General features: G+C 51.0%; 1 protein-coding gene across 1 annotated transcript in view; it reads left to right on the top strand.

Annotated features, from left to right (window-relative positions):
* Positions 1-441: 441 nt before the first annotated feature.
* The window catches only part of LOC103915960 (galactose-3-O-sulfotransferase 2-like), a 26,512-nt gene continuing 13,204 nt past the window's right edge, over positions 442-13,749 (top strand). Inside the window, exon 1 of the mRNA XM_009322901.1 lies at positions 442-473. Coding sequence (XP_009321176.1) covers positions 442-473 — 32 coding nt within the window. The remainder of the gene's footprint in view (positions 474-13,749) is intronic.

Genomic DNA, 13,749 nt, shown 5'->3' with positions numbered 1-13,749 from the left:
AGCCTGATAACATTCACCCCTGCTTCCCGTGTATTTTCCAAAGATCTGTGGGAACAAACCAGTAAATACTGATAGCCGGGAAAGAAAGGGCAGGAGTGCCAGCTGCCCTGCATGGCCACAGCGCCCTCGGCTCCCCTCCCGCAGGACCCCCAGGTCCCGCACCAGGTAGTTGCACAACTCTTCTGTCCACAAAATGGTTGTGTCCAGCTCCGTGGGACATGCCAGACAGTTTCCACAGGGGCATGTACCCACAACGAGATGTTGGACCATCCCAGAGGATGTGGCTGGGTGAGAACAGGAGAAAGGGTGGCTTATTTCCAGGGGAGGAGGGAGCTGTGGCTCACATGAGCCCCCATGCACATATCCAGGGACAAGGGAGTAGGGGAGTGAGCGCGGACGTTCCCCTGTGGTCACAGAGCCACCAGGATGGGGACAGGCAAGATGGTGGTGGAGCTGGTCAAGAAGACCCCATGGTGAGAGGGGAGCAAGAGAGGAGAAGCACAAGGTGCACCTGGAGGTGAACCACAGCCACCCCACCCCACCACCACAAGGGGACACCCAGCTGGGTCCTACATCTTTGGCTGCCAAAGGAGGAGGGGGACATCGCTGAAGCAGGCAGAAGAAAGCTCCTGGCAGATCCAGCCAGCCTTGCTCAGGGAGCAGCCCTGCACGTGCTGCAGAGGGATGCTGGTGATTCAGGTGGACCAAGAGTGACTTTGCAGGAGCTGTGTGCACAGAGCTGCTGGTGGGAGCAGGCAGCAGAGGCCAGCAGCCAGAAGGACACAAAAGGAGAAAGCAAGGGGAGACACCAAGAAGGGAAGACTTGTGAACTGGCTTCGCAGAGCAGCACCAGCAGCACAAGCCCCAGGGCTGGCAGTGCTGGCCGGCTGCTGGAGCAGCTCTTGCTGCTGGATCCGGCCCAAGGAGCAGGGACTGAACCTCTTATCATCCTCCGCAGCCCACGGGCAGCCCGGCTGGTCTGGCACAGCCACCCGCCACTGCGCCCAAGCATTGTGTTCAGCTGTTGGATAGCCACTCTGGCCAGAAATGAGATTTGGTCATTAAATAAACGGGAAAAGGGTCAGCTCACCAGTGGGTCAAGCTGAACTCTATCACTTGCTGTTCAACCCCTTTCCAGTTAGTTAATTTGTGGTAATCATTAATACCAAGCCCCTGCCCGTATGTGGAGCCTCACAATAGCTAATTTTTGAACTGTCACCGCAACTACATGCTGTTACATGTGTCCTGGTTGAAGCCACCTTCCTGTTTAAACACTCTTATGGCCAATACATTTCCTCACTGATTAATAGTGGTTGTTTTGAAACCACCAAAAAAATCTGTTGGCCAGCATTCTCTTCCACTTTGTAATTTTAAAGCAGCATTAAAGGGAATTAATGGAAATAAGGCTTCAGAATAACAACAAAGCTTAGTCTTTATTGGAGACCCTTTGAACTCTAGTTAAATTAATTTTCCTTTTGCTCTTGAGATTTTCAAACACAGATCTGGCAGTTCAGCAGTCACGAGCCATGCAAACATCTCACCCTTTGGAGGTCAATAGCTAAGTACGACACCAATGACTAAATAGTGGACCCAGGACCTGGGAGGGCATCTCTTCCCTGCCAGCGTTGGTGACCACCATACCATCAGTGAAAGACCTCCCCTGCCCAGGGATCTCGTAAGGAGCCCACAGACAGGCTTGACCTTTCCGTGCCCCCTCTCCCTCCCAAGTGGCAGAGGAATTTGTTTCCTGGTCATTGGTCAAGATGTTCTCATCAAGAGAAAATCCAAGGGGAACAGCTCCTCCCATCCTCACTGCTCCACTCCCTGGTCGCCCAGGGCTGGCACAGCCCCGAAGGCACCACTGGACCCTGGCTCTCAAACCACCTCGTACTTTCCAGTAATTACTGTTTTGCAATGTGGAAAATAATAAAAGTCTTGGGACTATTAAGAGCTCTGGGAGGACCAGAGAGAGGGGAGTGAAAGGCCAAGCTGAGCAGATTTCAAACCCCCTCCTGAGGGCTTTTAGACTCCCGTGGCATTTTAATCCTCTCGGCAGTTCCAGCTGCAGGGGTAAAGGAGCAGAAATCCTAGGCAGAGGTGTGGGGGCTTCAGGGCACATGTCTGGCTGGGGCTGGTCCCGGGGAGGGAGCTCTGGAGTAGAGTGGTCAGCAGCCTTCTCCCAGAGCCCCTGCAGCATCATCCATCGGCCCCTTGCTCACGTGCTCTGCTCATGAGGGTGCCTCGGTGCGGGGGAAAGCGATGGCAAAGCCCAGCTAAAGTGTGGCCCTAACAGCACCTGAAAACTGTTGCAAAAATAAGGAAGGAACCAGAAAAAATTCTTGCTTCAGATGCTTTGCTAAAAGTTGCATAAGGTGGGGGAATATGGCCGCACTCTGTAGGTGTAATGATCGGTCATGTTATAGACAAAGGGTGCTGTATGGGGAGAAATGGCTTTGTGCCACTAACCTTCGAATCACAGTGGAAAAGGAAAACGAACTACTTTTGGGGAGTCTGGTCACTGGCAGTGACTGAGGGTCTCAGGACGGCCGTGTCCATAGCCTTGCAAGACTCACGCTGAGATCTGTTGTTCTCCCCTCCACCAGAGGTTTTGCCCTTCAACATGCATCCCTCTGGTCACCAACACCCTTCTCCCATCATCGGCATCTGCCAGTGGCATCCACTGCAGGCAGAAAGCCCTGCCACTCTTCTGCCATGCAAGACCTGGACAGACACCGCAGCCAGAGTGCAACAAAGACCACATGCTGAGGGCAGAAAGAGAGAACAAGTCTTGGAGAAACACTGGTCAGCTGTGCATTCCTTACCAAAAGGTATCACCAGCTCTTACAACCCCATCCTCCCTCATTTTCGGCCTCACCGGGGGCCTCCAGCGACAAGCTTCCAGGAGCCCATTCATGCTCAGCCCATCAGTCCCTGCCTCAGCAATACTGGTCCCCAACTCCACCACAGCTCTGCCCCTGCCTGGCCATGGCCCTGTTGGTCCAGACCCCAACTCATGGACAGACTTCTCAGCTAGACCTTGGACCTGCCTGGTGGTCCCCAGGGTGTGTCCAACCCTGCTACTGTCCCCAGACCTGATCCCAACCTCAGACCTGCCTCGTCACCACCAGCTTCCCAGGGGATCTGGACTCTGGGCTGACGCCAGCTGCTATCCCAGGGCCCATCCTGCTCACCTTGCAAGGAGACAGTGATGGACAAGTCCCTTGCCCACCCATCTGTGCCAACACGCTGGGCTCCCCATCCCTTTGGGAGCAGTCAGCCCTTGCAGTACCCTGGCACATAGGAGAGAACACAAAGCTATCTCCTGATTAGACCAGGGAATGGAAAACAAGACCCCGACTCTCTTGTAGGGCTTTGATCCCATACTTCAGTCCATTTACAGCCCACTTTATCCTGGGCAATTATTTTTTGTATGCAGCAGTAAAGATTTTCCCATCGAACCAAACATTTCTACTGAGTGCTGGCTCTCGAAGGAGTCCCACAGCCCCAAGCTGATATCAGCACCACCTTCTATAAACATGCCATGGAGAAATAACATAAACAAACAGCAGGACAGACTTTATGGAGATCCTATTAGAATCAAGATATTTTTTCCTCTCGCACATTCCCCTTGAGATGGGAAATCCCCGTGAAAAGACCAGGCTGGCCTTTAGTCAAGGGCATCAGCCTTGTGTAATGATGGTGGGCTCTAAGGAAGCTGGAACTACCAATCTGTGCCTCCTTTCTTGTCTACCACGACGGATGCTAGCACAGATTTTAAGAGCACAGCAGCAAACAGCTTCTCAGGGGAGCGTTTTACACCAGAAGAGCAATCAGCTTTTAACTCATTAGTGTAATATTTCTATTAGTAACACTTGCAGGTTCTGTCTGTGACAGAGGACTTAATAAATTGGAGAAGCCAAAAGAAGGGACCATCTTGCTCTGTTTTAGCGCTCTAAAAGTTAAATCTGGGCTGCCTCTATCACCCCAGGGGGTAGACATCTTCAGAGGCCAATTCACCCCGCTGTAGCAGAGGTAGCACGAAGTATCCTGTGGATGTGGTAGAGGACACAGATGGTAGCTCAGACAGGGCACCCACTTGCCTGGTGGCTAGGGGAAATTATTCCCACCTTCAGCAATCAAAGCTGAATTAAAGGATTAACTGATTGCAAGTCAATCTGCCCTGATTTTAAGGAGAGACATAGGCACCTGGAGCAGTTCAGGGTTAAATCTCCTGTGCTCACAAATGCCAAAGTACAAGTTGCTCATTTATCCAGCAGCCACGGTGCAATTTCTTTGTGGTCACAGGTGACCGCTTAAAAATAAAAGAGGTGGGGGCAGAAAGGTAGGGAGGGGAACTGCAGAGGATGTGTTGTGACCAGACTCCTGTGGCAGGGACATTCCCCCTGGCTGGGGCACCTTGACGGAGAGCTCGAGGCTGTGGCCAGCTCCTGTCCCAGCTCATGCACTGCTAGCATGCAGGCTCTTGGCTTGAGGGGACAAGCCAGGGAGCAGTATCCCAACCCAAACCTTGGACATAATCATCTCCTGAAGGTTTTCAGTGGGGTGCTGAGTCTGCTAAACTCACTTTCCTGCAAACTTCAGCAGCAGGGTGCTGAGCCAAGAAGCAAACTCCAGCATCTTGGGCACAAGACACAGCCCTCCTCTCCAGGAACAGCAGCTCTTTTTGCTCATACAGCTTGACCTGGGACTGCTTTTTGAGCTCTAACACATGGCAAGATGGGTTCCTAGTTTGAGGAAAGATCCCACTTTTCTTTTTTTTTTCTTTAACTCAACTCAGCCCTTACCCTGTTCACAGTTATCAACCTTTCACGTTCATGCATCTCTTATTCAGAGACTTTGATGGTGAAAGGGAAAGTAGGGGAGATCTATAAGATCATGATCTGTAAGATTAGCTAAGGTTAAGGAGCAATGCAAAGATGGAGAAAGGCGTTGTGCACTCTCTCCTGGTGTTGATCTGTTCAAAGGAAAATAATGCTCCCAGACTGGCTGAGGAACATCTGGAAAGAGACACATCCTGCACCAACAGGAGGACAATGGCCCAAAGGTCTCTGAATGCTAATATCCATTCCCTGGGGCACAGGGGCTGTTGTGGAGGGGCACCATACCAACCCCTTCCTGGAGCTACCACGCATGGGAGCACACAAACCACCCTCCAGAGATGGTCTTCAGACTCTCCAAGGCTGGTGGAAACCACTGCAGCTACACAGACACCAGCAGAGCTCTTCCATTTGTTGTGATCTGACCTCACGTCTGTAATTTGTTCTAGGCCATTTTAAGCCACATGTACGTCTATGGCTTCCCCCTTTTCTCCTTTCATTGCCAAACAGCCTGAAGTGCTCTAGTCTCTCTCTCTCCTGGGGCTCAGTTCCTCATCTCTTAACTTCTTCCCAACCTGGACCTGCATTCTCCTTATTTAGCAATTGCCTTTTCGAAGATGGGGTCAACAGATGTGAAGAGGGGAAGACTCCTCCTGGGATGTGGTGTCCCACTAGACTGTTTCAACAGTTTCTATTCCATTCTTCCCTGCTTCCCAGCTGGTTGAACTGCTGAGCCTCACTGGGCAAGTGTCTCCCTTGGGCTACCTTCAACATAGATCTTCTCTCCAACAGGGGAAAGATGTCTAGAGCCCACTGCTGCACGGCCGGCACCAATATGGTAATATGTACTCCCTATGCCTGCATGCTTCTTGCTTCTATCAACATTGCATGGCATCTGCATTTCCCTCAGCCTTGTTTCACAGAGAATTAGTTGTTTTCCTAAATATCAGCTCTTGCCTCCTTACAGCATCCCAGAGAGGCACCAAAGAATGTGTCGACCCTAACCAGCTTCATGTCTGCTGGGACAGGAGCCCCTCCAAGGTGTCCTGCCAGCTGCCCTGGGGCAGCATATTGCAGAAAACACAGAAGAAAAGCCCAGACATAGCATGAAGAAGGACCATAAAGCAGCAAAGACAGAAAAAATGGTCCAGAGGAAGGTCATTCCCTTGGCCCACAGCAGAGAAAGGGATCCAAAGCCAAGGGAGTGGAGGTGAGGGGAGCACAAGTTGTAATACCTGATCCCCAGAACAAAGTTCAACCAAACTGTAGACTAATGAATCCCCTCTGTGCAAACAGCAGCTGCTTGCTCAGCAAACACACCTACCCCAGCCCTGGCTGCCGCAGCCTTGGCCAGGATTTTTGGAGGAGGGGATGTTTTAACATCTGCAAAGAACTGGGTTTTGGACCACTTATGCAACTGTTGCTTGGCGGGGGTGTACCTTCATATGCAGCCACAGTAAACCCCATTCCCCTCATTGAACCACCACCATCAGTCTTCAGAGGTGCAACCAGGAGTGCCCTTGCTCTGCTGGATGCAGAAGAGTCCACCAATGGGACTTAGTAAAACACCCATGTCCCAACCCACAGCACACAAGGGACTCCATCCCCACTTTCTTCAGCTCCTTGGCTTTCTGTAGGACTGTGTTTGTGCAGCAATTGTGCACTTGGTCCCCCTGGGACAAACGTGCCCTCAGACCCCACAGGAAGAGAGAGAGATCTCCAGGCCTAGGAGCAAGATGAGAAAGGACATCAGAGACGTCAGGGCAGGAGGAAGGAACGAAGGCAGCCAAGGAGATGATGCAGGGGTAGAGTGCCTGTGCTCAAGTGTGCAGGAAGGAAATGAGCTGATTGTGCTCCTCTTCCTCACTACATCCCCAGGGCTTCTGCATCCACCTCAGTCTTCTCTTCTCCTCCTGCCCCACAGGTCTACACAGAGCACCCACTCTGGCTCTTGAGGCCACAGCACGGTGCTCTCAATCCCCAGACCCTATCGTGTCTCTGATGACTCACAGCTCTCCTCACACATAGACTCTGGACCCAAATCTGTCCCTCTGAACCTCCGACCCGCTGCTGCCAACAAGAAATGGCAACAGCAGCCTTGGCCCAGCACGTAGTGCTGTTTGCACAACCCTTGCTCAAACACAATGGCCAGGGCTGGCTCTGTACGGGGCGCAGCTCCCCACCAGCAATGCCGTGACCTCCCTCCCATCCTGACCTGCTGCCTTAGCAGGATTACAATGCCGTGCTGTGTGCCTCCATCTCTGCTTCAGCACCTGCAGGAGCTTGCAGGCAGGTGTCCACAGTTCAGCTGCAGAGGATGAAGGTTCACACTCCCTCCACAACTCGCATTGTCGCTCCTCAACTAACCCACGGTGTCTCAGAGGGCACTGACATCCAAATTAGGTTAATTATTGTGGTTGTATATCGCAATCAAGCATAAACCTCAGACAGTATTGTACAGTGGGGCTTTGTTGGTCTTGGAAAAGACAACAGTGACTTGGCCAATATTCAAGCCCTGGATACCTTCTGTGTCAACACTGTCCTGAAGCTGAGAAGTGATGGGAATATGTGGCTTATCTGCAGCCTCAACACCAGCTGAGCTGCGGCAGAACCAAGCAGAGAGCTTGGGAGCCCCAGTAGGAGTCTGACCTACAGCTGTTGCTCAAAGCAAACGCTCCTCATTTACACCTTGAGCTATGAACCCCCCAAAGCAGCACCACTGCATGCAAAAGCAGCAAAAATAAATAAATAACTAGATAACTAGATAGATAGATAGATAGATAAATAAATAAATAATAGATCTATCAGCACACACTGGGTCTCCAAAATGAGCAACTCCTCTTGTAGGAAAGCTTCAAGTCCAGAGTCCTCCTGGCCAAAGGGAGAAGCTGCAGACCCCTACCTTTTGTGTATGTTATGCATGCAATGGAGTAGGTTGTAGGAGCAGAGCATCAGCTTTTCATCCATAGCCAAAGGTGTCACACACTCACTCATGGAATCTCCAAGGACCCGACCAAGAAGCTGGTGGGACCAGCACAACTCAGACCTTTCTGTGGGGATTTGACTTCAAGAGTCCTTCCTTCTTGGGGTGAAGAGGTCAGTTCCTTTGCAGAGCCAGACTAGAACAGACCAGCACGTGCTGGTGGAAAAGCAGAGGGGCTAAGTGAAGCTTTCTGTGAACTTCTTCAGCTCCTTTGCAGGTTTCCAAGGGCTGCAGATTATTTTCCTTGCCCTGAAAACATTTTGGACATGTCAACAGATTCCTCCATCGCAACCAGAGATAGAAAATGCAAATCTCAGGGACTTTTTTCCTACAAAAAGTAGCTCTGAGCAGGAAATACTTTATTGTGCCTGTTCTCTGGGCAGCTACCTGCGATTTCCACGCTGCTTTGATGACCCCTGCAGGGACAAGCAGTAAAAAGTCCTGAGTTTTTAATCCCTTCCTCACCTAGAAGAGCTGTGGTGTGGACATGGGCACTGCAGTTTTTGTAGGACAGAGCTATCAAGGCTGGCCAGCCTCTCCTCCCTGGGGGAAGCAAAGATTTAACACTCACAGGAAGCTCCTGGAGTTTGAGGTCATTGTGCTGGGAAGGATGACTGCTCTCAGTAGCATCCAGCTGTGGCTGGGTATGAACAGAGGAACCAGATACAGCATCTGCTGCATGGAAATTGCTGCAAAAGAGCCAAAAAATGAGCATATGCACATTGCTAACAGCACAGAGTGGTGCTGGCCATGTCCAAGGACATCTCCTGATGTTTTCCATCTTTCCCTTGCCTTTGACATACGGAGGTCCTCAATCCCTCCTGAAACTCCCAGATCTCTGGATAGTTGTTTTCAAGCTCATCCTTCTACATAGCCACTGCTTTTTCCCTTTTCCTGGAGGGCACTCTTTCTTCTCCAAGTCCTTCAAGGACACTAGCGCCTGTCCTCTTGTTCTCCTCCTTGCTGATGGGACTCCATGATCAAATTCCCAACAGATCCGACACAGCCTCGCACAAGGACTAACATTCTTGGTATATGAGAAGGAGGCAGCTCTGCTGTCATGATCTATGGTAAAATACAACTGCAAAACTATGATTTCGGCATCCTTCCTCTTAGTGAACTGAGGCTTGCCTGTGTGCAGCTGGGACTTGGAAAAAGCAGAGCAAACTCTCATGTCCCACCTCCCAGAACACATGAAGAGAAGATGGAAAGGTCTGATTTAACTGTGGACACCTCCTCCAATATGAGCTGACCATGATCCACACACTAATTACATTTCATCATGGCTGCAAGTATCCCTAATATGAACTGAACTAATGTTTTAAAAGGTCTTGGACAAAAGGCTGTTAAATTAATGTCAGATGGCACACACCCTGCTGCAATGCCCTCTTTGCAGGGTGCTCACAGGAGCGCTCTGCAGTATCTCTCCATGCACCTTCCACCACTGCCAAAGTTTTCCTTTTTCCCATCTCGGCATCAGAGGCAGAAGGCAGGACACTGGTTGTGGAATGACCCTGCAAAGACATCTCAGTCAGCAGGGCAGGTATGCAAGAGATACTCCCCTTGGAGACTTAGCAGAGCAGCCCATCTTGGCCATCATCATCATCAGCTGAGGATGATGACCCTCAGCTTCTCTCCATTACCCAGGGAATATCCCCCGGTGAGAGGTGAAGCCAGGGTAACAGGAAAGCTGTAGCTTTCCTAGAAGCCATAAAATCTCTCCTAGATTTCGCTCCATTTTGTTTTTTTTCCACAGATGAGGCATCAACATTTGTCTGGGTGTCTTGTCATGCTTTCCATAAATACGAGGTGGCATCAGACCATGAGGTCCCCACCCTGTTTGACTGCTCATTTGTTTCAAAAGGCATTTGCTCTGTAAACGCCTGCTCCACCTGGTTTCCTTTGGTCAACATGGCTTTTCTATCCAGGCTTCATCTGAAAACCATTTCCACTATTTTGTTGCGGGCACCAGGTGCTGGCTAGGGCAGAGCCGGGCACTTACCCACTCCTCCAGGTCAGATGCAGCTGCACAGGACTCCCACTGGCCATGGAGAGTCCTAAAGACATCTTTGGCCATCCCCAGGTCAAACACAGCTTCCCGAACTTGGCAGCAGCCTCCTTTCCCACTCTGCTTAGCACTGGTGAGGCCACATCTGCAGCACTGGGTCCAGCTCTGGGCTCCCCAGTGCAAGAGAGAGATGCACTTACTGGAGCCAGTCCAATGCAAGGCCATGAAGATGATGAAGAGTCTGAAGCATTCTTCATATGAGGAGAGGCTGAGAGAGCTGAGGCTGTTTAGCCCAGAGAAGAGTAGGCTCAGGGGGACCTCACAGACGTGTATAAACATCTGATGGGAGGGAATGAAGATGAGGGAGCCGGGCTCTTCTCAGTGGTGCTCAGCAACAGGACAAAAGGAATGGGAGCAAACTAAAATGCGTGCAATTCACCCACGGGAGCTGCCTCTCTCCACCTCTGCTGAGGAGACCCCATGGCACCTTGTGGTTGGGATGCCCACTTTCTTTTCTGCTTCCAGACACCAACAGACGGACTAGCAAGTCCTCCCAGTAACATGTAACCTGGTGTCTTTGGAGAAGATGACATGGACAGTCATCAGGAATTGTTCAGAAGATCCTGGATCCTACAAGGCCCTGAGGGATCTGGTCTAATGTCGAAGCCACCCTAAAATATACAGGTCTTTCAGCACCAAGTGCTGCCAGTGCTGCAGGCTTCAGAGGCTTCAAGACAAAGCCCAGGTTTGTGAGGGATCACTCTAATCTCTCAGAGGTCTCTGGCAAGGAAACAAAACCAACCGAAAAGAAATTACAAAGCCTGTTCCCAAGGTGAGTGGAGATGTATTTGGTTGTTCAAAAACTTCTGATAAGGTGACCGAGATTAAAGAACAAATAAGTGTAAGGTTAGGGCCAAAGTCCCAACACAAGCTGAAAAGCATACAGCCAGAAGCAATGACGTGTTTCTCACCTAAAACTCAGCACATCCAGCTGTTCTTCAGCCTTCATGCCCAAGAGGAGCTCTGCCTGATGCTGGCACAGGCTCTGCGTCGTCCCCTCTGGGACAAGGTCCCTGCACCAGTGGGGATCCCATACAGCCCAGCAGCCGCAGCATGTCAGCACCTTTCCTATGCTCAGCTCTCTCCACGCTTTGCTCCTGACTTCCCAGCTGGGCACATTTACTCCCGTTGGCCCTGAGCATCCTTTCGGAGGGAGCTGGTATCGATGGGCACGTCACCGTAGAGTGGGCTGACTACAATGTCCCAGGGGAGCTGTTGATGTTAATATGAACTAATTAAATGGGCATGCCTGACTCGCTCTGCAAAGTGTAAAATTAACTAAATACCAATTTAGGTAGGCGCTAATGGACTGCCAGCTGCCCAGCAGCGGAAGGGGAGGCCCGGTGTGTGATAGATTTCAAAACAACCGGGAAAGAATACTTGCACATTGCTGGTAACACAGTGCTCTGGATTCCCCAGAGAAAGTAATCTATAAATTATCATGGCTTGTTTTATGAATAGGTCTGGCTGGAAACTGGTCTGAAAAGCAAACAGAAAAGCTGCACAAAGGCTTTTCTGGGGGTGGGGGGAAAGTCTGTCCCTCTCTGAAGTTTCTCTCCATCAGGGGTTTTGCAGGAAAGACTGCAGACCTAGGAAATCAAGATGTCCCAGGCCCCGATTTCACCACTGCATCTGGGGCTGACTTGCTGCTGGGGAGACACACAAACCTCCTGTCTTTTCAGCCCCCCTGAGATCCAGCAAGCTCCAGGCTGCCAGGGTACAAATGACAAGGCCAAACTGACCATGTGTAGGCAGAAAATGATGAACATAAGTCCTTGCTTAAGCAAAGCGCACCCCCCAAAAAAAAAAAGCAGCAAAGAAATAAAGGAAAAAAAAATTATTAAGTGGTATGAGCAGGTGCAGCCCTACCAGCCTTGCAGCGTGCAGGACTCAGCTGTGCTCCTCTCTCTTGCCGGGATCAGGACAACAAATTGTGGCATTGCTCGAAGGTAGGATTTTATGCACCAGCTCAGGTTGTACTTTTGTGCCTCTAAAAGGCAGATCCCCAGCCTCAGCTCAGCCATTTCTTGCAGGGTGGGAGGAGGCAGCAGCACCAGGCGACTGGAAACCTTAGGATGAAGGACCCAAACTGAGAGGCAGAGGTGAGTTTAGGGGTTTCCTGATGGGATGCTGTGAGCGTGTGATGAGAGACGGGCCAGTGGAGCCTGGGCAGGTGGCACGGGCAGCACAGGCACAGCAGGGACCGACGGTGGGAAACAGGACCTTGCGGTCATCCTGGGTAAGGAATGGGACCCAGTCCAACAATGGACATGCCTTCCCTGACTTATCCCAGTAGGAACAACCTCCCTCCAGGTCCTCAAAGTCTAGCTGCCTGCATGAGGCAAAGGGACGACAGTCTCAAGCCAGGCGGCTCTGGCTTTGGGTACCAGGACTCCCACCACAGATGCAGCCAGCGCCACCAGTCCTTCCTCGTGGGAGGGCTCCTCAACCCCTCTCACCAGCTGGGCTTCTTTGGAGGTCTGCCCCACCATCACGGCACTGCCAAGAGGTCTTCCAGGCTCCTCTAATATGAGATCAGTAGTTTTTTTAACTCCTGGCTCTTCCCAGGACAACTTTAACCCTGGGTATGGTTTTTCTGTAGCGCTCTGGTTTTCCTCCTCCAGCTAATGGCTTCTCTGGGAATTTAAGGAGCATTGACTGCTTCTTTAGACACAAAAAGGTTTTCATTTATTTTGCAGATGTTCTCCTTTGACTTTAAAGTAAAGAGTCATTTCCAGCAGGAGCTCCATCACTTTCCACACCCTGCTAAGGAAACCTCTGTGGGCCATTCCCACCCCAGGAGATCTCCAGGGGTTGCCCCAACCTCCATTGGCAAGGCCCCAGAAGCAGTTTCCTCATCTGCACCAGGACCACAGTCTCTGCTCTCTACAAAAACACCTCCCTGGCTGCCTGTACCCTCCAGGCTACAGCTGCCTCCCTCTTGCCAACACACGCAAGGACATCCGTTCCCCTCCTCGTTAGCTAAGGAAAACATTGTCCTGGAGAGCAGCAGTGGCCTTTCTCCTGCTCCTCGCTTTTGCAGCACTGTCTTGGCATCCCAGCTCTTGCAGGAGCACAAAGCTTCACTGCTCCTGCCTGGAAAGCCCTTGCTGGCTCCTCACCTTTGCAAGGAGATCTGTCGTGCCACCCACCTGAAGGCAGCTATTCATGCCTTGGGGGTCAGCAAGGAGTGCTGTTGATGGCAAACATATCTACCCTTAGCAAGACCAAACAAAAATGCACATGCAGCTTTCTGCTGTGTTATTTTTATGCTGGAGTAGTCCCCACCCAACAGGAAAAGGAATAAGGCATGGATGAAGGGAGGCAGACAGCTAGTTGATGTTCATAGATTCATAGAATCATTAAGGTTGGAAAAGACCTCTAAGATCATCAAGTCCAACCGTCAACCCAACACCACCATGCCCACTAAACCATGTCCCTAAGCACCACATCTACACGTGTTTTAAATACTTCCAGGGATGGTGACTCAACCACTACCCTGGGCAGCCTGTTCCAATATTTAACCACTCTTTCAGTAAAGAAATTTTTCCTCATGTCCAATCTAAACCTCCCCTGGCACAACTTGAGGCCATTTCCTCTCATCTTATCGCCAGCTACTTGGGAGAAGAGACCAACACCCACCTCGCTACAGCCTCCTTTCAGGTAGTTGTAGAGAGCAATAAGGTCTCCCCTCAGCCTCCTTTTCTCCAGGCTAAACAACCCCAGTTCCCTCAGCTGCTCCACACAGGACTTTTTCTCCAGACCCTTCACCAGCTTCGTTGCCCTTCTCTGGACACGCTCCAGCACCTCGATGTCCTTCTTGTAGTGAGGGGCCCAAAACTGAACACAGTATTCGAGGT

The sequence above is a fragment of the Pygoscelis adeliae genome, unplaced genomic scaffold, assembly GCF_000699105.1.
Source record: "Pygoscelis adeliae isolate BGI_AS28 unplaced genomic scaffold, ASM69910v1 Scaffold554, whole genome shotgun sequence".
NCBI classification, from domain to species: Eukaryota; Metazoa; Chordata; class Aves; order Sphenisciformes; family Spheniscidae; genus Pygoscelis; species Pygoscelis adeliae.
This window is presented reverse-complemented; position numbering and strand designations above follow the sequence as displayed.